We start from the raw sequence: 27,002 nt of genomic DNA, 5'->3' as shown, positions 1-27,002 counted from the left end.
GGAATGTAGGGAGGGGGAGGAGGGGGAACCCTCAGAAAGGTTCAGGAGCTATGCTCCTGTGAGCTCCTGCTGAATTCAAGGCCTGTGTAAGCATATCCTACATCCAAGTGTAGCCGATAGTTTCATTTCCAAAAAAACAAAAACAATTTCTTTGAGAACCTTTCAGAAGCTTTCTGTCATTTATTTACATGTTTTACCAAGACAATGAGAGCCAGAAACAGTTTTTCTAAAGAGGAAATTGGTTTTCCCTGGGTGCCTCAGAAACTAAATATTTGCCCAGTATAGTTCAGTACAGTAGTGCACTGTGCCATGAGTAATGAATGTACAACTCCTGAGAGCTCCAGACTCACCTCCACAGGTAGCTGCCCCCTGCCTTTTTGGTGTGATTAGCTGTTCTTTTGCCTTCTTTTTCCAGTCAGCTCCTGTTAGAAACAGGGAACTATTGTGTTTGTGCATCAGGTGTGATTGAATTGTTCCTGATGCAAAGAAACAACAGAATTATCTGCCCCTAGGAAACCCATTCTCAGATCAGTTAGCTCAGAAAGACATAAGATGGGTCCTTGGAGTGTGGGTACTTCTCCATATTTGCGTATGGATAAAAGGGAGATGAACCTCTAGTTTAAATTCAGAAATAGTAAACTTTACCAGTCAGAAGTTGGGAGAAGCTAGTCTAGGGTTTGAAGAGAATTTTCTTTTATTGCAAATTGTGTTTTGTTTTTGAAAGAGAATGTCTTCAGGAAACTCGTGTGTCTAACAATTATGCATTTTTAAGAACACGCAATACTGTCCCAATAGAGTCCTAACCCCTTTATGAAATTTCACATTTGCTTCTTATTAACATTTGATTAACATTTCATTATCAATCAACAGTGATAGGAGAGTTTGAGAGTTTTAGCATGAATTTAGGGAAATGAAGTTACTGAACAGTCTCAATTAATTTTGGTTTATATCTATGTTTCCAGATTGCATGATTAATCAGTTTGCATTTTATTTGAATTTTTCCCTCTTTGTTAACCTCTAAAGGGAAGAATTTTAAATAGTGTCTTAAACTATTCTGGGTCAAAGTAGGAAGAAAATTGTTTTTTGATAATGTCAAAAATTAAAATCATTTTTCTTCTACTGAGCAAAATAAGACATCCCCAAACTTTTGAGATTTCCCATAGAGATTTTTTAGAGGGATTTTTATGAGACCAGCAGTTTCCTTTGTATGCCCAGGAAACAGATGAGTAAATGACCAATTTGAATTCTTGAGCAAAGCAGTTATTGTGGGAATAGACATTTCTTGAGCAATGTTACATCTCTCAACAGCTGCGGATTTCAAAATCTTCTACATAATGGTAGAAGTGCATTTTGGCAAGAATGGCCTGTGTTGTTAAGGCTCTTAACGTGCTTTCCAGATGTGTACTGTAATTGATTATATGCGTGGTGTTTTGCATGTGTTTTTTCTTCTACTCCACAAGGTGATAGTAAGAGGATAGCTTTTTTATCAATTTATGCCATATTTATATGTTTCTAGTTGGGTTTTCCCCCCAAAAAAGTGTTCCCACCAGTAGTTTCAAGCTGCATGGAAAACTTGAGGTACAATCTGGCTGGACTGTTCATATGCTCCTTTTGACAGAAGTAGGCCTTGACTGTTTCAGTGAGTAACAGCATAGAATATTATCTCCATGTTTTGCCCCAATATATTAATAAATAAAAAGGCAAAAAGGGTACATTTCTGGCATCTGATAAAGTGAACTCTGACTCAGAAGAGGTGTCACAACTCTCGAAAGGGAAATGAAGAAAAACACCTGGGTGCCCCTCATAAACTTTTAAACATTTTTTGAGAATTTTGTTTCCACAAAGAGGTTCTGGAAGTCTGTTCTGCTGTGTTCCCCCGGGGGGAAAGAAGACCTGATTTAAATCAAGGTCTTTTAGCCTTTTTAATTTGTGAATATATTGGGGCAAAACATGGAGGCACTATTCTATGCTGTTGCTCAATAAAAACCTTCTTCTCCCTTTTATTCAGTTTATCCAATGGATGCAGTGGCATTGGTATAACTGGAAAACTCTAGTTCCTTTGTTATTATTTATGAAATCAAATTTTATTAATATTGAATACAGTTAAATAACTTGAAACTTATGCTGTCAGTAACTAGGTTCTGTTTGCTCAACATTGTTTTCCTTCCTTTGGTATCTTTTAGTATGCTTCTCTGTGAAATTTCTACCTACAAGCAAAGGGAATAACTGATCAACTTAACTACAGTTTAGGGCAGTACTATGTCATATGTGGTAGATCTACTCCGGGACCACTAAATATTGGGAGAGGGCAATTTTTATTGGGTAAAAAGTATGGGGGGGAAGGGTTAAACACCCCATCATCTTTGTCATGTCTGCAGTGCAGATCCACCTATACTCTCAGCTTCTTCTAATATTAATTTTAAAAAATACATCAGGAGATCTAATCCTGGATCACCAACATAACATGTAATTTAGTTTCATAGTCTTTTATTATTTTCTAGACAAAAAGGGCATGATTTTGCCTCCAGGAAAAATGTACACAGTAACTCCTCCTCCTGAAGACTATGTACTGGATGTTAACAGTGAAGTGAATTATGAAAACTCTGAAAATAACGATGACAGTGACTGTGATGCTTCAGGTGAGCTATTAAACATTGCGGTTTTTGCAGAAACCATTGTTTGCATCTGTAAATTTGAACTGAATACGTTATTTGAAGAACCACCAAGTTACAGAGTCTACAACACGTAAGTTTTGGTATATTTGCTACGTTAAGATTTTGGCAAACCTTTGCCATTTGGCTGTGGTGATACTTCACAATAGAGTTACCTGTCAAACTGTTTGCAGTTTTAGAAAAACTATTTTTAATGGCAATATCCCAGCCTCTATAGCGCTGAGATTCCCCATGTTCACTTGTTTCAAAATTGTGATGTTTTTGGGAAAAGAGCCAATTAAGGCCAAGAACAGGACCAATTTACATTCCTTTTGAGAGCATACTGCTTCAGATATGAATGCAGAACCGCTTGTTCTTTGACTATACAGTAATACCCAGAATGTGAACAGGAGCTTGCCTATCCTGCATATCCTTCTCCATGCAGGGAGATCTTGACCTTGTGTTGCTTTTTAAACACCCAGTATTTGTACATCTAATGGTACCGAGTCTAATGGTACTTGAGTCTGCTCTTAGTTCCAAATCAATAATGCTAATAATATTAACAAATAGGTTGTCCAGCAACTAGTGGATTACAATAAGTGATACTGGCTTTTGACTTGATGTGTTGGTTGGGTGTGAGTCCTACAGGCTGCTTATGTGGCTCTTAGAACTGTAGGAAATTCACTGAACATTTTGCATGAAAACATGTTGTATTTTATGCATATTTTAAGGTGTTTTTGTCAACATTCTTTTGCCAATACACAAGCCATTTAAGTCTGTTGATAAGTGCTTATGACTTCATGTATTGTGATTATGGACAGGCACGAACCAAGAAACAAACCATGGTTTGATCATGAACCAGGCCGGTCCATGGTTCATTTTAAAACAGTTTGTTTGCTCATGTCAATCCCAAACCAAAAAAATGAACCACATTTTTTTTGTGGTGGTTCATTCAGTTCGTTTTTGCAGTTTGTTCTCCAGACATCTTGGTGCCGATTCAATCAATTTCTAGGCAACTCTGGGGGTGGACTAGTGGAGAGCCCTAGAATCACCCAAAGCAGTTGTCCATAGCTTGATTGACAGCTCTGGGAGCCAACCACAGAGCTCCCATTCTGCTGAATGAGAGCAGATTATATACCAGTATAATATCACACCCTGACTCAGCTGCTTTCACTTTGCAGCATGAAGAGAGAGGAGTTAGTTGAGTTGTTGTTTGCGGCATGGCTGATTTAGGGGACGCTTTGAGGGACTCCCCCCCACACACACACACACACTATGGGGCAGTTTTTTAAGCACTTATCCCGGCTGGGAAGGTGTTCCTTGCTGTGGGTTTCAGGGGCTAAACCTGAAGCTAGAGGTGAGCTTTCCTGGGGGCATTTATATATTTATTTTTGTTGACATATATTTTGCTCTTTCCTGTAGACGGGCTCAGGGCAGATAACAACATAGATAAAAAACAGTTTAAAACTTACAAATTAAAACCATCTAACATTACAATAAAACCAAAACGATAATATACACCATAGGTGGTAATTTCTATTGGGCACATTCTACAGGTCAATACAACTATAGACCCAGGAGTATAATAGTAAGACGAAAATAATAAAGTAACATCACAGCAAGGAAGGCCAAGCAGATGGAATAAGGACACCCGCTGCCTCAACCAAAGGCCTGGTGGAATAGCTCCATCTTGCAGGCCCTACGAAATGGTATTAAATCAAATAGGACCTGGATCTCTAGGGAAGCTGATTCCATCAGTCCAAAAAGTTCCTGACCCTGGTTGAGGTGAGTGGGATGTCCTTCAGGCCAGGGACAGTCAAAAGACGTAGTGAAGCAATTGCAATGATCCCCGGCGCACATATGGGGAGAGGTGGTCCTGCTGGTATGTTGGTCTCAGGCCACGTAAGGCTTTAAATGTCAAAACCATCTGCTTGGGGGGGCTATAACTTGGATGTCTCAAATCCAGTCTTCAACAAATTTGGAGGGCTAGTGGAGGAGAACCTGCTGAAGACTTCTTGTGAGTTTTTATTTATTTATTTATTTATTTATTTATGCGGGGCTTGCATCCCGCCCTTCCCACGAGTGGCTCAGGGCGGCTTCCAACAGTTTATCAAGCATAAAATTAAACAATTTTAGGTATAAGCAATTAAATAATTAAACAGATAAAACCTTAAAAACCAGTACGTTTCAATTTCATAAAACAGTAAAACCTTAAAACCAATAACACTTCAATTTCGTATCAACAGATGGCTAGCCAGTTACATGAAGTCTTCATCCCAGCTAGGTGTAGGCTAGCCGGAAGAGGGTCGTCTTACAGGCCCTGCGGAACTGAACCAGGTCCCGCAGGGCCCTCACCTCTTCCGGCAGCTGGTTCCACCATGTGGGGGCCATAACGGAGAAAGCCCTTTCTCTGGTGGCTTTCAAGCGGGCTTCTTTTGGCCCAGGGATAGTGAGGAGATTTTGTGTTCCTGACCTCAGTGCTCTCTGGGGAACATGTGGGGAGAGACGGTCCTTCAGGTAGGCAGAGTTTGGCATCTCTAACTTATGACGGGGCTGTTCTTCCAGCTCCTGGACTAAACAACTAAACAAACCAATTCAGGATATCAAATGAACCAACAGGAATCACTGGTTTGGGAAATCAAACGAATCACGAACCAATGCAAAGCACCATATTCCCGGTTCATGCCTATCCCTAGTTGTGATGTTAGGCTAATGACTTCATTTATTCATGTGGCCACTTACCTGACCTCTCAGCTCCTTATTTTAAGTATTCCTTTATTTTTTACCTCCTAAACAACATTTAACACCTAGCTTTATTTTGACCATAGATCTTAAATTCTGTATTTTTATACGTGTGTGGGTGTGGGTGTGCGCATGCGCGTGTGTATGTGTGAGTGTCTGTGCACCTGGAATCATGGTGACCTCTGGTGATTGAATCCTACTGGGAGTCTGGAGGATATTCAGGGATGTGGCTGAATAAAACCTGCCCTCACCTCCCACCTCTAGTATTCCAGGGAGGTCTCCCATCCAAGTACTTTCCAGAGTTGACCCTGCTTAGCTTCCAAGATCTGACAAGATCAGGCTTTCCTAGGCTATCCAGGTCAGGGCAGATCTTAAATTTTGTATACTATAAATGCGTTTGTATAATGCTGATAGGTTTGTTTTTCTAGACAACTGTATGCATAAGATGGATAGAACTAGGTCTAGGGAACTGTGAAGTATTTGGTAGTTCATTTGCAGGTGACCTTAGTGATCAAGTGTGTATTCTGAAATAGTTGTGATACGTTTCTTTATCATTACATATGTTGTTGCTACATAGAAAGGAACAGTCTAGTAATGCAACTTTATACATATCCATTTGTTTTGTGCACTCTAAGAGTCTAGTGCAGGGTGTCAAACTCATTTGTTATGAAGGCCTTTAAAGCCAGAATGTTACCTAGATTTATGGCACCCACACCTACAACAGCAGTCTGCTTTTTATCACTCTCCAATGTTTTTTTTAACCCTGTTTTGCCCTACACTAACAAACACAGATCCCTATTGGTGATGCTTTAAACTAACAAAGCCAGAATGTTACCTAGATTTATGGCACCCGCACCTATGACAGCAATCTGCTTTTTATCACTCTCCAGTGTTTTTTTGACCCTGTTTTGTCCTGCGCTAACAAACACAGATCCCTATTGGTGATTCTTTTAATCTGCTAAAAACATTCCCATGATTCCACACTGCCCACTTATATTAAGTATTGCTGCTTGCCATTCCCATTTTGTCTGACGAAGTCTGCTTAAGAGCATACGAAAGTTTACATTCTGAATAAAACTTAGTTGGTCTTAAAGGTGCACTTGTCTACTGCTTTGTTCTATTGCTTCAGACCAACACAGCTGCCTACTGGGAGCTACTTATAAAATATAATCATACCAAAATATACCAGGAAATAAAGACTACAACATTGGCTTGAGTTAAGGCTAACTTAATGAAATCTTTTGTTTTTCCTATTTAATTTTTATTTTATTTTGGGGCAATACCCACAAAGATTTCACACAAACTTTTGTCAATATGACAGAAATCTTTAACGCCTTCTTACGGGCATATAAAACCTTGTATTAAATGAAACATAGGCTGATTAATTCAGGTGGTCAGGCTTTGCCTGATTTAAAATTGTATTACATAGCAACAAACCTAGCTTAATAATCTTCTTCGTGGTCTCTGTGCATCACACTGATGGGATATAGGCGCCCGCGCCGATCTCGATCGGTATTCTTGAAAGCTGCGGATTTCCGCGCCCCAGGCCCAGTGCGCATGCGCAGAAGCCCCACCGCGCATGCTCACAGGGACCGGAGCGGACATCCCGCCAGTTCTCTTCTGACCGCCGCTTGGATCAGTCGATCTCTCGCCACGGTCGGTGGAATCCTTTCTTGGAAGTTGTTTTTCTTTTGGATTTTGACAAATTTTGTTTTGGCTTGGACCACACAACAGTCTTTGTAAAGACTAGGGAGCGGGAAGACTAGATCTTTTCGGGACTTTCTCCTCAAATCTCTCTTCCCGCCCTTCCCCCCCCCCCCCCCCGCATGGAACAACGGTGGGGATTTTTCAAACGGTGCAAGAACTGCGGCAGCAAAATCGCTCCCACAGACGGGCACGTTCTTTGCCTTTTTTGCCTAGGAGAAGCACACATCCCTGACGCGTGTGCTCACTGCGCGAAGTTTTCCCGCCAGACGAAGAAAAACCGCGCGGGCCGTTTGGCGGCGGCACTGATGGAGAAAGCTCTGTCGCCTAAGAAAATGTCGGCGCCGTCGCACAAGCCGTCGACATCAGAATCGCTCGGCACCGACAAGAGTGCCCCCGACGCCGATCGCCCCACAAAAACGGGCTCGGCATCAAAGTCCGCCTCCTCCACTCCTGCAAAACGGCTAAGGGAGGAGAAGGGACTCCAGTCGGAAGCGAAGAAGAGGAAAAAGTCGGACAAACATCGATCGTCCGCGACTTCGCTCCCGACGTCGCCGTCGGAATCGGCAGCGAGAGTACCGCCGTTGAAGCTGTTCGCTTCCCCTCGCCGCCGTCCAAGCCCCCCGACACTGGCATCGATGTCGACACAAATCGCCATCTCTTCGGATTCGGACCGCGACTTCGATCTGTCGCAACGGTCGGGAGCGGAGGGCAGTCCACTAGAAATACATACTGTAGAGGACACTGCTCAGCCCCGAACACCGGCCCGAGACCCGTCGGTCAGCCCTGACGAGCGGCGAACCCGAAGCCCCAAGAAGGATCAATCCACCACGCCTAGGAAAGATCCCAGGCGCGACGACTCAAGCAGCCCTCGGCGTAGCCCTCGGGGCCGACATCGATCCCGAGATTCAGAGGAAAGCTCTCGCAACAGAGATCGCTCTCCTCGGAAACCACCGCCCCCAATGTCGTGGGATCAGAGGCAATGGCAATACCTATATGGGTCTTGCCCTATGCCCTCCATGTTTCCCTGGTTCCCACCTAGACACCTAGATTGGGACCAGCAGTCCGAAGCCTCGGTCAGATCCCGGACATCTTACCGACCAAGACACACAGCGTCGGCGTCGGTGTCCAAACCACCCGACACACCGCCAAAGACACAGAAAACTTCCCCTCGACGGCGGAGTTCGGAGAGCCGGAAGACCCCTGAGTCGCCGAGAGCGTCGGAGACGCCTAGACATTCTTCGGAGCACTCGGAGTCCATAGAAGGCTCCCCCAGATCGGAGGAAGGCTCCCCCCGGGAAGTCCAAGACATTTCCTCCCCAGAGGAACCGGCACCATCGAGTAAGGTGGGCGAGGAACTCCCCATATCCCCATCCGAGGACCTAAAATCGTACGGGGACCTAATTAAACGGATGGCACACACCCTGTCGCTACCGACGGTCCAGCCGGAGCCGGTAGTTACCGACAACGTGTTCGATGTCGTCCAGCTAGACACCTCGACGGCCGTCGCTTTACCGCTTACAACAGTCATGCTCCACACCACAAAATCGTCGTGGGACAAACCAGCTTCAACACCGATAAGCTCCCGAAGGCTGGACCATATGTACCGAGTCCAGGAGTCCACAGCAGAGTTTTTATTTACACACCCGAAACCAAACTCGGTAGTAGTAGCGTCATCCTCGAAGGCCAGAAAGACACACGCTGCTCCCCCAGACAAAGAGGGAAAAAAGCTAGATAACCTGGGCAGAAGGTTCTACACAGCAGGTTCGTTAGGAATAAAAGTTGCAAATTATGGAGCGTGTATGGGCCGTTACCAATACGCCCTATGGGACCAATTATCGGCTCTACCAGACCTGTCCGAACAAACTAAACAGGCAATGAAGAAGATACAAAGGGAAGGCATTGCATTAGCAAAACAACAAATCAATTCGGCAAAACACGCAGGTGACATTGCAGCAAAGACACTTACCTCAGCGATCACCTTAAGACGTCACTCTTGGCTAAGATCTACAGCGCTCCAGCCGGATACTCAATCCTGCATCGAAGATCTCCCATTTGATGGAAGTGGATTATTCAGCTCCACTACAGATGCCACACTACAGGAGATGGATAAAAGCATTAAAACATCTCGCAATTTGGGGGTTCCCATCTCATCTAGGACCCAAAGCAGACGTTCCTGGAACAAACCGTGGAGTAAGAAGCCGTTCTCCAAGCAACCCGCAGAACAACAATGGAGGCCCAAAGGCTCCACATCTTACTCCAAACCTCCGTACAACCCCAAAACGAAGTACTCACCTACTCCGTCACAGCAATCCAGACAAAAAGGGAATAGACCGTCTAAACAGGGTCTTTGACTGCCCTTCCCCCCGTTTTACCCCCTCCCCTTTGGACCCGGACCGTACCAGACTTTTCCCATATTACCGGGCATGGTCCACAATCACTACGGACAAATGGGTGTTGTCGATAATCCGGATGGGTTATCAAATAGAATTCAGAGAAAACCCGACAGTTCCCACAGTCATCCACACCAGGGTATCCCCCACACTAAGGACAGAGGTTCAATCCCTTCTCCTAAAAGACGCAATAGAACGGGTACCAACCAACCAGATGGGACAAGGCTTCTACTCCCGATATTTTACCATTCCCAAAAAGGATGGAGGCCTTCGACCCATTATGGACCTAAGAGGCCTGAACCAGTTCATTCCAAACCAAAAATTCAGAATGGTCTCTCTGCAAAACATCCTACCCCTCCTGAACCAAGGCGATTGGATGGCCACACTAGACCTGCAAGACGCCTACTTTCATGTAACGATACATCAGGACTGCAGGAAGTTTCTCAGGTTTACAATTGGAGACTCCCACTACCAATACAAAGCTTTGCCCTTTGGCCTCTCCACGGCACCGAGAGTGTTTACAAAAACTATGGTGGTGGTGGCGGCCCATCTACGTCTACAAGGAATCACTATCTTTCCTTACATAGACGATTGGCTGTTGGTGGCAAGCTCACAACCTCTATTACTACAGCATATAGAGGTCACCTTAACCCTTCTGCGAAACTTAGGTTTACAGGTCAACCTAAAGAAATCGGCACTGCAGCCCTCTCAGAGGGTACGGTTCATAGGGGCCATTCTGGACTCACAAACCTGCAAGGCATTCCTCCCGACACAAAGGGCGGAGGACATCAGGTCTCTGATTCTTGTATTCCTAACCAACCCTACAGTCACAGCGTTCCAAGTCCAACGCCTCCTGGGACTGATGGCAGCGACAACAGCAGTGTTGAAATTCGCCAGGTTCCACATGCGAATACTACAGTTGTGGTTCCTGCGCGTGTTCAACTGTCAGACAGATCTCCCCTCGCGCCAACTGACTGTCCCTGCGACGGTAGTCTGGACCCTATCCTGGTGGCAGGAGGAGCACAACCTCCTCCAAGGGGCCCCGTTCCACAGACAGACCCCTACGTTGACCATAACGACGGATGCATCCTTATGGGGCTGGGGAGCACACGCAGAAGGCATGTGTGTGGGGGGCAGATGGCCTCAGAATCTTCTGCGCTACCACATCAATTTCCTGGAGCTGCTGGCCATACATCATGCCATTCTCTCATTCAGACACCTAATTGTGGGGAAAACAGTAGCGATCTTGACAGACAACACCACAGCCCTATCTTACGTGAACAGGCAGGGCGGTACAGTCTCACGAAAGTTATGCCTTCTAGCACTAAAGATTTGGGAAATCTGCAGAGAATCGGACGCTACCCTAGTAGCCACGCACTTACCGGGCAATCTGAATGCCTGTGCAGATTACCTCAGTCGAGGAGGGGCCTCACTCCACGAGTGGGAACTCAATTGGGAGTTCCTCCAACCGGTATTCCAGAAGTGGGGCACACCGGAAGTGGATGTCTTCGCCACACGCAACACCTCGAAATGCGCCAAATTTTGCTGCAGAGGGGGTGCGGACCCTCTATCGTTAGGAGACGGGTTACTGATCCCATGGGCTCGCTTACATGTGTACCTCTTCCCACCGATCCCACTAATCACAAGGGTGGTTCACAAGATTCAATTCGAACGCCCCAAGGGGATCCTCATCACACCATGGTGGCCCAGACAACAATGGTTCTCCCCGATACTGAAGCTGTCCGGCGGAATGTTCCACCACTTTCCAACGAACTCAGACCTCCTGCTATCACACGAGGGACGAGTGATTCACCACGACGTGCCTCACTTGAAACTCACGGCGTGGAGACTGGTGTGACAAGGTTATCTGATAGAGCCCTGGATGTCATGCTAAACAGTAGAAAATCATCCACTAGGAAATCGTATGGATATAAATGGGCGAGGTTTAGCCAATTTGTGATTAGAACTAACAGGGAACCCAAGACTGCAGGTCTCCCACTAATACTAGACTTTCTACTCTCACTCCTTGACAAGGGACTGACAGTGTCATCTGTGAGAGTGTACTTAGCCGCCATATCGGCTAATCATGAGCAACTTGAAGGCCACTCGGTGTTCTCACACCCTGATACGAAACGGTTCTTAAAGGGCCTGGCAAGATTGTACCCCGCGGTACGAGTCCCTGCTCCTGCTTGGGACCTCCCAGCAGTGTTGCGGGCTTTAACAGGGAAACCCTTCGAGCCTATGGCGACATGTTCCTTGCAATTGCTATCCTGGAAGACAGCCTTCTTAGTGGCCGTTACCTCTGCTCGCAGGGTCGGTGAACTGGCAGCGCTGCGCTGCGACGACCCATATTTGAGATTCAGCGCGGAGGGAGTGGGGCTACGCCCTGATATAACCTTTCTCCCGAAAGTAACCTCCGCCTTTCACCTGAACGCGGAAATTTACCTACCCACGTACTTTCCTAATCCAAGTACGGAGTCGGAAAGGAGACTCCATACACTAGATGTAAAGAGGGCACTCTCGTTTTACTTACATAGAGTAAGGCCTGAACGTAAGGACCCTAGACTCTTTGTCTCATATTCCACAACGTCGCAAGGTGTGAGAGTTTCGCCACAGCGGATCTCGAAGTGGATAACTGAGACTATAAAACTGTGCTACCTGTTGAACAAACAACCCCTGCCAAGACAGGTTAGAGCTCATTCCACTAGAGCCCTAGCGACCTCGGCAGCCTTTATGAGAGGAATACCACTGAAAGACATTTGTGATGCTGCCACTTGGTCCTCCTCGCATACGTTTGTGAGCCATTATGCGTTGGACCTGGACTGGCGTAGACGTGTATCAGTGGGCCGTGCGGTGCTTCAAGAGGTTTCTCACTGATGGACCGTTGCACCCTCCTCCAGGTAGGACTCTGGCTTGCTAATCTCCCATCAGTGTGATGCACAGAGACCACGAAGAAGATAAACAGGTTTCCTACCTGTAACTGATGATCTTCGAGTGGTCATCTGTGCAGTCACACTACCCGCCCTCCTTCCCCTCCGCTGCCGGTCCATCTCTAAGGGCTTACGCAGCGGTCAGAAGGAACTGGCGGGATGTCCGCTCCGGTCCCTGTGAGCATGCGCGGTGGGGCTTCTGCGCATGCGCACTGGGCCTGGGGCGCGGAAATCCGCAGCTTTCAAGAATACCGATCGAGATCGGCGCGGGCGCCTATATCCCATCAGTGTGACTGCACAGATGACCACTCGAAGATCATCAGTTACAGGTAGGAAACCTGTTTTTGTTTAATTTAATTTATTTTATTTTATTCAATATTTAGCCTGCCCTTCCTGTAGAACAGGCTCAGGGTGGGTTACATCATAAAAATGGTCCATAGTAAAAACAGTAAAAAAACAATTTGAAATATGAAGTCTAAGATCTGAATGACAACCATGAACTTGATTGGGTTCAAACTGAATCTGCATATACTCACCCCAAAGCACTTCAAGATGTTGTGTGGTCCAAATCAAAACATAGGCCATCTCTTGTCAAACTTAATCCATGTCTTCTGAATGCTTTTTCTATATGGGACAAGTCAAGGAAAAAATTTAGCTCAGGATATATCATCATTATCATCCTAACTACATCAAAAGTTGTTTCAACCTGGCAAAAATCACAACTACAGTAAAAAAAAAATTGAGGGGGGGGGACTAAAATGCCCAGACTACTTGATATCTCATGTAATGGGAGCATTCAACAAAGAGCAATGCTGGAGTCCAAATTAGAATAAAAAATTACACTAGTTTCAGTATTTCAAAAACATGACTGAATAGTATTTCAGAATCAGTTTCTAGACCATATACTGAATTTAAATTACTTAAGGTAGAGTTTAAAAAAAAAAAAGTAAAAGTAGTCCCCTGTGCAAGCACCAGTCGTTTCTGATTCTGGGGTGACGTTGCATCACAATGTTTTCACTGCAGACTTTTTATGGGATGGTTTGCCATTGCCTTTCCCAGTAATCTACACTTTACCCCCAGCAAGCTCGGTATTCATTTTACCAGCCTCAGAAGAATGGAATGCTGAGTCAACCTTGAGCCGACTACCAGAGCGTATGAGAAGCCATATTGGATCAGGCCAGTGGCCCATCCAGTCAAACGCTCTGTGTCACACAGTGGCCAAAAAAAACCAGGCGCCATCAGGAGGTCCATCAGTGGGGCCGGGACACTAGAAACCTTCCCATTGTGGCCCCCCAAGCACCAAGAATACAGAGCATCACTGCCCCAGACAGAGTTCTAACAATACACTGTGGCTAATAGCCACTGATGGACCTCTGCTCCATATGTTTATCCAATCCCCTCTTGAAGCTGTCTATGCTTGCAGCTGCCACCGCCTCCTGAGGCAGTGAATTCCAGATTCCACCGGGATTGAACTCAGGTTGTGAGCACAGCTTGGACTGCAATATTGCAATTTACCACTCTATGCTACGGGGCTCCTCTTAAGATGGAGCCAATATCACAAAAATTTGGTTGTGCCAATAGCTTTATAAGACTGGCATGTCAGACTAAATGGCAGGCTGAATGTTCCATAGATCTTACTGAAGCTAACTGGACAAAAGAAGAATCTCATTTTTTTTTAATCTCAGCATCAACGGCAACAAATGCCAGGTTGATCAACTTCAAAATGATCATGCATTGGTGTCTTACTCCCCTGAAGCTACATTGAATAAACTCTGCAAAATCTAACAGATGCTGGAAACACCATGAAGAAGTTGGTACAAATATACACTGTTGGTGAAGTTGCAAATTTATTATTATGTTTTGGCAAGAAGTTATCTCCTATGTATATATCAGATTACAGGATACTCTGTACTATTGAAACCTGTTTTGCTTAATCTTTGGAGAGATTCTTCCACTTCGTGTTCTAGCAAAGATCTGATAAACACAATGTCAATAAAATAGCTATGTCAATGTCAATAAAATAGCTAAAATAGCACTTGCATAAAAATGGAAGGACAATCAAACTTTGGTTTGCTAAAATATGGGATTACTATCTCATGGGGAAAAAAATAATCGATTAGTCCATACAATTAGAAAACAAAGATTACCAGTGTTATTTTGTAACAAGATGGTTTCCCATTCTAGACTTTATGTCAAGGCATGAGATTTTTATTTCAAGCTCAGCCCCATTAGATTTACTTCTGTTTTAACTTTATACAACACTGTCTGTCATGCCTGCCCCTGCTGACTCAGAGCAGGTGCCTGCTTCTGACCCCGCCCCTGCTGTGCAGATGCCTTCAGCAACAGAGGACGTAAGTCCTGAAGGAGCCAGCCAGCAGCAGGGGCCACCTGAAACCAATCTGGCCACACCAGGTACTAGCTCATCTCCCCCAGACTCACCAACACCTGGGGCCCGCCTGCGCGAGAGGAGACGCCTAGAATTCAGGAACAGGCGTAGAGAGGCGCGCATGCGGGCTAGAAGAGATCTGAGCCCGGAGTTCTAACGAGCCAATTAGCCAGCAGTATATCTGGGATCCTGGCCTCAGGCCAAACTGTGCTGGCAACAAGCGAACACCCTTGGATGTGTCTGCGTCTCGCACCCCTTGCTTCGGAAAGAACCTGTGCATTCCTGACCCGGCCTGACTCATAGACTGGTATTCTGGACTCTGGCTTTGCTTATCGGACTGGCTTAGGTATCGTTTGATCTCGGCTTTGCTTCCCGGCTTCTGACTCTCGGCTCTGTTTCCCGGCTTCTGACTTTCGGCTCGGCTCCCCGGCTTCTGACTCTCGGCTTCCCTGACCAAGCTTCCGTCTCACCCTCCAGCCTGCCTGTTTACGTTATCAATCAACTGGACTGTTTTACGACCACTCCCTGTGCTTCGCCTGAGCTGTCTGCGAGAGGTCCTGGCTCGTTGCCAGGACGATAGCAGCCGCAGCTTCGTGTCAGAGACTCGGGCCGTGACAGCTTGCCAGCACCCAAAACTCACCAGGCACGCTCATGACGGACCAAGCGGCAGGAGGCATGGACCCCTTGCCGGGGCTCCTAGACCAGGTGCAGCAATTAACCCAAGCGGTGATTACTCTGCAGCAGCAGACTGCGTCCAATGCCGTGGCCTTGGCTGCCGCCGCTGCTCCCCGCTCTCGCTGCCCGGTGAGCATTCCTGAGAAATTCGCAGGAAACTTGGAAGAGTTCCCTGCCTTCCTCGCCCAGTGTGAACTATACATGGAGATAAGGCAGGGCGACTTCCCTACAGACAAAACAAAAGTCTGTTTTATCCTGAGCCTGCTTAAAGGGCCAGCGGCCAAGTGGGCCACTCCTCTGCTGCTAGAGCCCTCGCCGCTGCTAGCAGACTACACACGGTTCAAGGCACACTTCCAGGCCGCCTATGCCAACCCTGTGCGTGCTGAGACAGCTAATCGCAAGATACGGGCTCTGCACCAAGGCCAGAACTCTGTGTCTCAGTATACCACAGAGTTCCAGCTGCTGGCTCAAGACCTGGCCTGGAATGAAGCTGCCTTGGTGGACCAGTACACTGAAGGCCTCTCCGATGCCGTCCTGGACGAACTGGCACGCACCGACCGCCCAGCCGCCCTCCAGGACCTGATCCTGCTGTGTCTACGCATTGATGGGCGACTGCAAGGTCGGCGCCAGAGGCAGAAGAGGGGCACTACTCCAACAAGGTCCCCCCCGGCGGCTCCCGTTCCAGGTACCCCAGCTTTACCGCCGGCTGTAGAACCCATGCAGCTGGGCGGCGCCCGCCCTCGCCTGACCCCTGAGGAGAAGAACCGACGGCGCACCCACAACCTGTGCCTGTATTGTGGAGGGGACGGGCATTTTGCAAGCTCCTGCCCGGCCAAATCAAAGCGCACCCCGAGCTCCGCTGCCTCGGTAAAAGGCCAGCCCCAGGTCTAGCCGGATCTCCTGGCCTGGGGCACTCCTTGAGGTCCTCTAGCTCCGTCCATCCACCACCCACCCCGTTCCTGGTCCCGATCCGCCTGCAGCTTCCCGACGACCGGTGGATCTTCGTCCATGCCATGTTGGACTCAGGGGCTGCCTGCTGCTACATGGACAGCCACTTTGCCAAGGAGCATGGCGTCCCCGTTCGGGAAAAGGGAACTCCTACACTGGTCGAGGCAGTGGATGGTCGTCTGCTGCGCTCGGGGCCGGTCCGCCACGAAACTCTACCACTCGTTTTGTGGGTCCAACAGCGCCAAGGGAAGCAGACCTTCGATTTGGCCCGCATGCCACGCTTCCCTGTTATCTTGGGCCTGTCCTGGCTGCAAGCCCACAACCCCCATGTGGACTGGGTGCAACGTGAACTGAGCTTTTCGAGTACCCTCGCACCCTGTTCCCCGCTACCACCCGACTCGACTCAGGTGCCGCCTGTCAACCAACCCGGTTCCCCACGCACCACCAGCCTCCTGGGGGCCGCCACCACACTCCCAACTCCCTACCAGGAGTTCGCGGACGTCTTCAATGAGAAGGAAGCAGACCAGCTTCCCCCACATCGGCCCTACGATTGCGCCATCGACCTGGTGCCCGGCGCTCCGCTACCCGCAGGCCGCCTGTACCCCATGGCAGACCCGGAACTGGCTGCCCTCCGGGAGTACTTGGACAAGAACTTGGCCCGAGGGTTCATTAGACCCTCCACCTCGCCCCTGTCTTCACCTGTCCTGTTCGTTAAGAAGAAGACCGGGGACCTGCGACTCTGCAACGACTACCGGGCCCTCAATAAGATTACCATTCGGAACCGCTACCCGCTCCCACTGATCCCTGAGCTCCTCGACCGCGTCAAAGGGGCCACGATCTACACCAAGCTCGACCTTCGCGGGGCCTACAACTTGGTTCGTATCAAAGCCGGGGATGAGTGGAAGACCGCTTTTGGCACCAGGTATGGCCAATACGAACATCTGGTCATGCCCTTTGGGCTCACCAATGCCCCCGCCGTCTTCCAACATTTTATGAATGACGTTTTCCGTGACCTGCTAGACCGGTTCCTGATCATTTATTTAGATGACATTTTGGTCTACTCTGCATCCGAACAGGAGCACATCCACCACGTCCGCCAGGTGCTACAGCGACTCCGAGCCAATCACCTGTATGCCAAGCTGGAGAAATGTGCTTTCCACCTCCAGTCCGTTGAGTTCCTGGGGCACATCATTTCCCCCCAGGGAACCCAGATGGATCCGCGAAAGGTCGACGCCATCCTTCAATGGCAGGCCCCTCGAAGTCGGAAGGACATCCAGCGCCTCCTGGGCTTCGCCAATTATTACAGGCAATTCATCGCGGGCTACGCCGACCTCACCAAGCCCTTGACCAGACTCCTCCGACCGAAGGAGCCCTTTCAGTGGACCCCCGAAGCCGACCGGGCCTTCCGCCAGCTCAAGCAGAGTTTTTCCTCCAGTCCCCTTCTGCGGTACCCTGACCCGAGCTTGCCCTTCATGGTGGAAGCAGACGCCTCCAATGTGGCCCTCGGAGCCGTGCTCTCCCAGCGGGACGAGCCTAGCCAGCCATGGCAGCCCTGCGCCTACTACTCCCGGCAGCTCTCGGCTGCCGAACGCAATTACACCATTTGGGAGAGAGAGCTCCTGGCTATCAAGGTGGCCTTTGAGGTCTGGCGCCACCACCTTGAGGGGGCCAGGCATCCGGTCCAAGTCTTCACCGACCATCGTAACCTGGAACATTTGCAGACCACCCGCCGGCTGAACCAGCGGCAGATCCGGTGGTCCCTGTTCTTCTCACGATTTGACTTTACCATCACCTACGTCCCGCACTCCCAGAACCAGAGAGCCGACGCTCTGTCCCGCCGGCCGGACTATAACACCTCTAGTGCCACCGAAGCCCCCAGGGCTAGTATTCTGCCACCCTCGGTCTTTGCCGCCACTCTGACCGCACCCGCCCTGGTGGCCGAGATACAGGCCAGCCAAGACACCGACCCGTGGGCGCAGAAACACCGGCAGGAACCGCAGCAAGACCCTGCCGGAGAACTATCCACCCGGGATGGGCTGCTCTACCATCGGGAGCAGTTGTACGTCCCTCCCGGGCCTCTCCGATCCCGCATCCTCCGGCTGGCCCACGATGCCCCCCCGGCTGGGCACTTCGGGCAGCACAAGACCGCCCATCTGTTGACCCGGGACTTCTGGTGGCCTCGCGTCCGAGCGGACGTTAGTCGCTACGTGGCTTCTTGCGAGGTCTGCCGCCGAGCCAAGAACGTACCGGCCAAGCCCTCCGGTCTCCTGCAACCCCTGCCGACTCCCGCCGGTCCCTGGGACGTGGTGTCCATGGACTTTATCGTAGACCTGCCACGATCCCAGGGCCACACCTGCATTTTCGTTGTGGTGGACCTGTTCACCAAAATGGCCCACTTCGTCCCCTGTGCCAGAGTACCATCCGGGCCGGAGACTGCCCAGCTGTACCTAAACCACGTCTTCCGCCTGCACGGGTTACCCACGCAGGTCATCTCGGATCGGGGCCCACAATTCACATCCCGCTTTTGGCAGGCCTTCCAGCACGGTTTGGGGACAGAACTACACCTGTCTTCCGCCTACCATCCCCAGACCGACGGGCAGACCGAGCGGACCAACGCCACCTTGGAGCAGTACTTGCGCTGCTATACCAGCTATCAGCAAGACAACTGGGCCACTCTGCTACCCCTGGCAGAGTTCGCGTATAACAACGCGGTCCACAGCTCTACGCGGACCACGCCGTTTGCCGCCAACTATGGACTGCACCCCCGATTCTTCCCTCCGCTCGGCCCCTCCGCCAACGTTCCCGCAGCCACCGACCGACTTGAGGAACTCCACGCGCTCCACGCCCTCCTGCGCACTCAGCTCCAGCGCGCCAAGGACGCTTACAAACTGGCCGCGGACCGACATCGCCAGGACGGAGCCCCCCTCAAGGTCGGAGATTCTGTCTGGCTCTCGACCCGGTACCTCCGGACTCCTGGCCGGTCCTCCAAGCTAACCGATCGGTTCATCGGGCCCTTCCCCATAGAGGCGCAAGTCAACCCCGTGGCATTCCGCCTACGCCTTCCGGCCCACCTCCGGATACACCCCGTATTCCACCGCTCCCTCCTCCAACCAGCGGCAGCGCCGGACCCAAACCGGGACGTTCCACCACCGCCTCCGCCACCGGTGCTGGTGGACGATGAGGAAGAGTTTGAAGTCCACCAGATCCTAGACTCCCGGCTGCACCGAGGTCAACTCCAGTACCTGGTGGACTGGGAAGGCTACCCTCCCGAGGATCGCTCCTGGGAACCGGCTGCCCACCTGCATACCCCTGACCTGCTCCGGCAGTTTCATGAGGCCTACCCAGATAAGCCAGGCGGCTTGGATGAGGGGGGGCCTGAGGGGGGGGATAGTGTCATGCCTGCCCCTGCTGACTCAGAGCAGGTGCCTGCTTCTGACCCCGCCCCTGCTGTGCAGATGCCTTCAGCAACAGAGGACGTAAGTCCTGAAGGAGCCAGCCAGCAGCAGGGGCCACCTGAAACCAATCTGGCCACACCAGGTACTAGCTCATCTCCCCCAGACTCACCAACACCTGGGGCCCGCCTGCGCGAGAGGAGACGCCTAGAATTCAGGAACAGGCGTAGAGAGGCGCGCATGCGGGCTAGAAGAGATCTGAGCCCGGAGTTCTAACGAGCCAATTAGCCAGCAGTATATCTGGGATCCTGGCCTCAGGCCAAACTGTGCTGGCAACAAGCGAACACCCTTGGATGTGTCTGCGTCTCGCACCCCTTGCTTCGGAAAGAACCTGTGCATTCCTGACCCGGCCTGACTCATAGACTGGTATTCTGGACTCTGGCTTTGCTTATCGGACTGGCTTAGGTATCGTTTGATCTCGGCTTTGCTTCCCGGCTTCTGACTCTCGGCTCTGTTTCCCGGCTTCTGACTTTCGGCTCGGCTCCCCGGCTTCTGACTCTCGGCTTCCCTGACCAAGCTTCCGTCTCACCCTCCAGCCTGCCTGTTTACGTTATCAATCAACTGGACTGTTTTACGACCACTCCCTGTGCTTCGCCTGAGCTGTCTGCGAGAGGTCCTGGCTCGTTGCCAGGACGATAGCAGCCGCAGCTTCGTGTCAGAGACTCGGGCCGTGACACTGTCGGTGTTTATAGAGACACAATATACTATTTTCTTTTACAATTTGAGAGTTCCTCATTTGTGGCTATTTTATTTTGCGTTCCCTCCTGTACTAAATTAGTTTGCACTAAGATGTGCATAGTTATGTAAGAGTCTGTCCTTAACTATGTTTTTGATATAAAGTTGTTATTGTTGTATTTTTGATTAAACTAAAAATGTTAATTAAAAAGATTTTGGATTGGTTCTAGAGTTGAAATCAGATATTCATTCCAACCCCAGATCTCTGTAGCATATAAAAGCTGAGGGTTGGCCTTGCTCTGGAACAGTTTCAAGGCAGCTTTAACTAGAAATCTTTCTTTTGAGGTATAGAATTTAAAGTTGGCCTAGGGTTGCCAAGTCTCAACTATTCCCCAGTGGGGGAATCCGGGGGGGCGTTCCGGGAGGGCGAGGGGCTACCCTCAACACAATGACGTCATGTAGAATGACATCATCATGCTGAAAACACAGCGCTGCACACTCACACTGTTTCCCCAAACATTTAAAGGAACCTTCCCTTTAAATGGTTGGGGGGGAAACAAGCGTTGGTGCTGCAGACCTTCCAAGCCCCGATCAAGGCTTGGAAAGCTAGAAGCAAGCAGTTCCTGCCTCTCTGAGAGAGTGGGCGCCAGGCTCGACTACCCTTCCAAACCCTGATTGAGGCTTGGAAAGGTGGAAGATAGCAGCTCCCATTCTCTCTGAGAGAGCGGGTGCTGGGCTCAGCTGCCCTTCCAAGCTCCGATCGAGGCTTGGAAAGGCAGGAGCAAGTGACTGTGCTCCCTCCCTCTGAGAAAGCGGGTGCCTGGCGCTGTTGCTCTTCCAGAGAGCCCACGCTGAGTGCACTTGCCTTGCAAGCTGCAAATCTGCGGCTCAGGGTAGGTGCAGCTGTGCCCATGGGGCCACTGGGGGCGTGGCTTTCCCTGCCGAGCAGCTGGCTTGGGGCAGGAAGAAGCCCTCCAAACCGGGAAAACCCCTGCTCAGACCGGGAGGGTGGCAGCCCTGAGTTGGCCCCGTTAGTTCTCGGGGCTGAGGCCTTTGTTATTTCCAAGTTGACTTTCCTTGAGAAGGTTTCAGTAAAAGTCAGCCCAGGATACTTAAAGGTTCCGCATTGTTTGATTAAGTTAGCATCTATTGACCATTACATTCTTCAAAGTCTTTTCCCAAAGACCATTACTTTGGTCTTAGGAGACTTGATGTTTAGGGTCTTATCCTTATAGAAATTGCCCAGATTATGTAACATCCTCCTTGACCCAATGCAAGTTAAACACCATGTCATGGGAGATCTGATACTTTGAGTCAGACAGATTTGGGACTGTATCATTTAAATACAGATTGAAAACCAAAGGGGCCAGAACACATCCCTGTTTGACTCCCCCTACCCAAGTAATCAGAATCTCCAGTTAAAGTGTCTGTGGGACCTACCTTAACTCTAAAACAGTTATGTTAGAATTAAGTTCCCTAATCAGGAATAATAGACGTTTATCAATATTACTACCTGCTAGTTTTGCCTACAGGCAATTCAGGATGTATAATGTTATTTGAGCCCTCCCAGTCCTCCAGTTTGTGCTGCAAAATTTGCTGTAGAGTCTATATTCAGCAAGCTAATAGGTTGCTAGTTTTGGTGAACCAAATTGCAGCCTTTTTATATACCAGGACAATGATGCCTAGTTTCCCCCCTGAAGGACATTTGCCAGTTACATTGATCTGGGTGAACAGCTTGGCTAAGATGGGTGCCCACCAACAGGAGAGAGAGCAGATGAGGCTTCTTATTTCAGGGACTGCAATGGGAGCCCATTGTGGTGTGATAGACAGATCTAAAAATGGTGTCTGTCTCATTCTCCCAATTTTGGGGGGGGGGGGGTGCTAAATACCTGTCTGTAGTAATCTTGCTAGTCTTTTGCTGAGATCTGAGCTTCCAATAAAAGGGGGGGACAGCCTAAACTGAAGATGAGTTCCCAGAACTTCTAGCTTAACTCCTGCCATTGCAGTTTATCGAAGCCAAGCTTTTTCTGCCTGATGAAATGACTGATAGATGTTCCTTTGTTATGGTGGCTGATCTTAAGGAGATAACTGATATATGTTCTTTCTTATGGTGGCAAAACTTTTAAGTATAGTTTACTAGCTGTTTCCTGGCAGTTCCGCATTTGTGATCAAAGTACTCTCTGCTGAGTTATAATTTTAGGGAGTCTGTTATCAGAGAACAGAAGTTTGAGAAGTTGAGTTATAGTACTTGATGGCATCAGAGCCATCCTACTTTAGTTCTTGATGCAGAGACAAAAGGTCATCCTTAATCAGCGATTGAGCTAAACTGGAATGTAACTGTGAGGACCGCTTGGTTCTCTTTACAAAGAGCTGATACCCTCAGTTCTGTTGCCTACCTCAAAATAGATGGTCTGGAAAAAGAGTGAGGGGGGTACTGTATGTAATCTAATCTGTTGTGCTGGCTTCTTATGTAGATAAGAATGTAAATGCACCACAAGACGCATCATTATGTTTCTTTCAGACATAATATATCAAACTGGTGCAAGAACAAAAAAAGTTCAGAGTCATAAGAGTTTGTTCCCCCACCTTCACAGGTTCCACAACAACAGATGTAACTGACAACAGGCCCTGTCTATTTTATCTAACCCTCCTGAAGAGTCTACAAAAATGCAACCATTCTGAAGAGAAGACACTTGGAATGGATTAGGTTTCTTTTTAAAAAAAAAATCTATGTTATGTCCCAGATCCCCTGTTGTTCCCAACTTGAAATCCTCAAGGAAATGGTTGCTCATTCCCCTTATTTGTAAAGGCTTTAATGTGCATTGACTGGTAAAGACTTGGTGTAAAGACTTAGCCAGACCTCTTTCCAGATGCTTGTCTTTGACTGCAAGGCTGGAGAGGTGTGGAGTTTTCCAGTTGAAAAGTGGAGATTGAATTGCATTCACAAAAACCTGTGTTTGGAAAATTCCCTTTTATTTTTAGGAAGTCTTTCTCTTGGATTAATAATGAAGGAACAACTGTAATAATGGTTCAGTGACATCACAGTTTCAGCAGTGTTGCTGAAGTATTTAGGTATTAAAGTTAAGATAATTTATCAATAGCAAAATGACAGAATAAGGCAGTGGTTGCCTCATATTTATTTATCTGTCATTCCCTTTCTAGTTATATGATTGTGACCTAGACACTGTGGTACCCACTAGTGTTGCCTGATGCCCATGTCCATCTTCCTCAAAGTTTCTGTCCTATAAAGCAGACAGCCAATCCTGTCTGTCCTTCATGTCACTGGAACAGGAGGTACTTTAGAAGACCCCAGAAAGCCATTTGTGTCTGTGGGTAGCGTCCAATTAGAATGAGCTACCTCTGTCATAGGAGGGCACTTGGTTTGGAAATATTTAAATTTTTGTGATTTAGTCCTAGACTCCCAACATTATGGCAGCCATTTTTTGTGATTAGCTGTACCCTCCTGGCGGGCATTTTGCAACAATACTACTACATGTTCTCAAAGCATCAACCATGGTCACAGTTTCAACCAACAATTTTGATTTATGACAAGCTTCTCTAGGGGGAGAATTTTTTTAAAAAGTAACTACAAAATATAGTCACAACTCAGGGGGGGGGTATTACCAATGGCTGCCACCACTCTGGGTTAAGGGTTCCCCTTGAGAAGGCCCAGAGTTCCCTCCCAAGCCCTTCAGGCCTCCTTTAGCTTAGGCCAAATAATAGACGTGAGGACCAGGGAGAGTGAACGACAAAAAAAAGGTTTATTTAAAAGATCAGTCAGTGCAATATCACAAACAAGGTGCATTAAACAGTAAAAGGGGTGAAGGGAAAATAAACAAATGCCCTAACGTGTCTGGACTTACTGTCCCTAGACTGTCTCAGTCAGACATGGGCCTACTCACCCTTCCTCTAAGGGCAAGGGTCTCTTCTTTGCAGCAGCTCTTCCTCAGCTCTGCTGCAGCTTATAAGTGGACATGATATACATAGAGGTAAAAGGCTTCAGTTTTATCTTGGCAAAAGGTTTTGCTCTGGCACAGCTTCTTATTAATATTGTAGAATTGGTGTTCTGTTGTGCTATGCTTTTTTGTACCAAGATGAATAGAATACAGTCTGGCATCCCAAAACTGCTTTGCCTCCCTTTGCCATTGCCATTCTGTCTTTAGTAATATCCAAGGTTTGGGTTAGCTGGAGCCAAGCCATGCCAGTGAAAAAAGCTATTATATCGCCCCTGTCAAATGGTACGTGTTCATTACAGGTTCATTTCCCTTTCTGAGAGGCTCCTTGTCGTGCACATTACTCAATGGTGACCCCCTCATATCCCGCTATGTCTGTTTTTACTTTTCCGTATTATGTTTACACTGTATCCTGGTCTTGAGTCTGTAATAAACTATGATGATATCCCTCCACTAAGACCCATCCTTTGGTCCTTAGATGCCAGAGGTGCAGGTTTGAAATCTATTGTTGGATATTGCAACCGGATCTCTCATAAGACCAGAGTTCCCTTAAGGCTCACCCCAAAGGAAATAGCCCAACTACTTAAATACTCCAGGAGAACAGTAATCATGGCCCCTTTCTTTAGCCCTCCATAACACCTTTCCCACTGTCATTATCAGTGACTCAAGTTTACAGGATAATATCCTGAGGTCTCAAAGCCTTCTTTCCAATACAACATTCTCTTGTAATTCACCCACAGGCACAAGAAAAGTCCTGAAGCCATTACTCAGCCATTGTTGAACAGGCTCCAAGAGTCTGCCACTCAAGTAATTCAGTCATCCCACATAGATCATCCTGCTGTCACTTCACTTTGTATGACCATATTTGACTTCCATTTTCCTTGGGTACCAGTCATCCTCTGTTTACCCAGCATTCAAATCCACCAACAAGAAACAAAGCTCTACATTCTTCACTATACTGTAATGTACTGCACTATAATACACACACACACACACACATATATACACACACACACCTGTTCTTCTCAGGCTCATTTCTCAACTGACACTTATGCAGCCATTCTCACATTGGAAATACCTCTAGGTTGCAATGCTCCTGCACTGGGGCATGTTCCTTTCCTAGAGACTGCAAGTGTGTGTACATGCCCATAAAGTTCTGTTTTTCACTGAATTTGAAGGTACCTGCATCTGCTGACTTCTGTTTTCCCCGCAATCAGTATTTTGTTCCAAACTATTCTAACTACATCACATGTTTGGAGAAGGGATATGAGGCAGTGTGCCTGTTCCCAGACTGACATGAAGGCTTGGGGATGAGAGGTGTAGCATGATGTTGGCTATTTACTGTGCATATAAGGTGATTATGGAGCTAGGATCTGGTTTCTGAAACCTGACATTTACAAAATAGCAAGCACTAAATTTTAAGAAAAGCAGTGACTTAAAAAACTCAAAACATTCAGATGAACTGTGGGACTGATGGTACCACTTGGGAGATGACAAATATCATGAGGTTCTAAGTGAAAGAAGCCAAACGGTGGCAAGGAAAATTGAGACAAGGTCTCATTCTCATTTTCTTCTTTAGAGTAAGTTGGAATTGCTATTCTGACAGCATCCTTTTCAGTCACTTTTGTAGCTAAGTTGCTTTTGACAAGGGCATTTAATGTAGCTTCAGTATTCAAACCACAGATAAACTATCATCCAGCAAATGCTGGTAGCAAAATCAATGTCTTCACAGCACCTCAAGCTGTTTAATTTTGAACTCTGGCTGTTCCAATGTATTTTTGTTATTATCTATTTATTTAAAAACACTTCTTTAGGATAAGCCCCTTAAGGCACACCATCTGGCTTATGAAGGAACAGAGAGTGAAAGCTGAGACAGGGAAGTTGTATTAATCATGTTCTTACTTTGTTTTGATGTCATTACACAGCATTGCCTGATTTTTAATTTTTTTTTTTAAATCCAGCAATCTAAATTAGAAGCCAGATTCTCATTTCACAGTTAAGCATGAATGAAGCTTTAACGACAGACTTATCACCACTGTACAGTTCAATGAAGAGCTGCTTCAGAGCATGGTGCTTGTTGCATGGTGCACCTTGGCCCTCAGAAGTGCTTAGGTGACTGCCAAGTGTTATTGTGCAGGAAGTTCATACACTGCAATTTGCTGTTGAAAATGCTATGAAAAAATAGGTCCATTAGCAGTATAGTGGGGAAAGCATCTTTACTTTGTTAAAGACTTAATCATCCAGCCCCTTTTTTCTAATAATGAAACAGCTTCGGTTTTTAAAAGCCAACAATCCTAGATTGATCAACCAGATGACATTTCACATGTGATATGCTTGAAAGAATCCTCAGACTCAGGAATTTTTGTGAAGACATGGCTGCTGAGAAATGTGATACCCTTAAAAACCTTAAAGACCTGCTTAACAAACAACAAAGACTCTTCTGTTGTTATTTTGTAATTTTAAAATTAAACTTGGCTAAGATGCCAGCTTGAC

General features: G+C 47.7%; 1 protein-coding gene across 1 annotated transcript in view; it reads left to right on the top strand.

Annotated features, from left to right (window-relative positions):
- ERICH1 (glutamate rich 1) overlaps nucleotides 1-27,002 on the top strand; it is a 113,607-nt gene that overhangs the window by 39,215 nt on the left and 47,390 nt on the right. The window contains exon 3 of the mRNA XM_060234856.1: nucleotides 2,502-2,639. Within this exon, the coding sequence (XP_060090839.1) occupies nucleotides 2,502-2,639 (138 nt within the window). The remainder of the gene's footprint in view (nucleotides 1-2,501; nucleotides 2,640-27,002) is intronic.

The sequence above is a fragment of the Heteronotia binoei genome, chromosome 1 (assembly GCF_032191835.1).
Source record: "Heteronotia binoei isolate CCM8104 ecotype False Entrance Well chromosome 1, APGP_CSIRO_Hbin_v1, whole genome shotgun sequence".
Lineage (NCBI taxonomy): Eukaryota > Metazoa > Chordata > Lepidosauria > Squamata > Gekkonidae > Heteronotia > Heteronotia binoei.
Note: the sequence above shows the minus strand (reverse complement) of the source record. Positions and strands in the feature narration are given on the sequence as shown.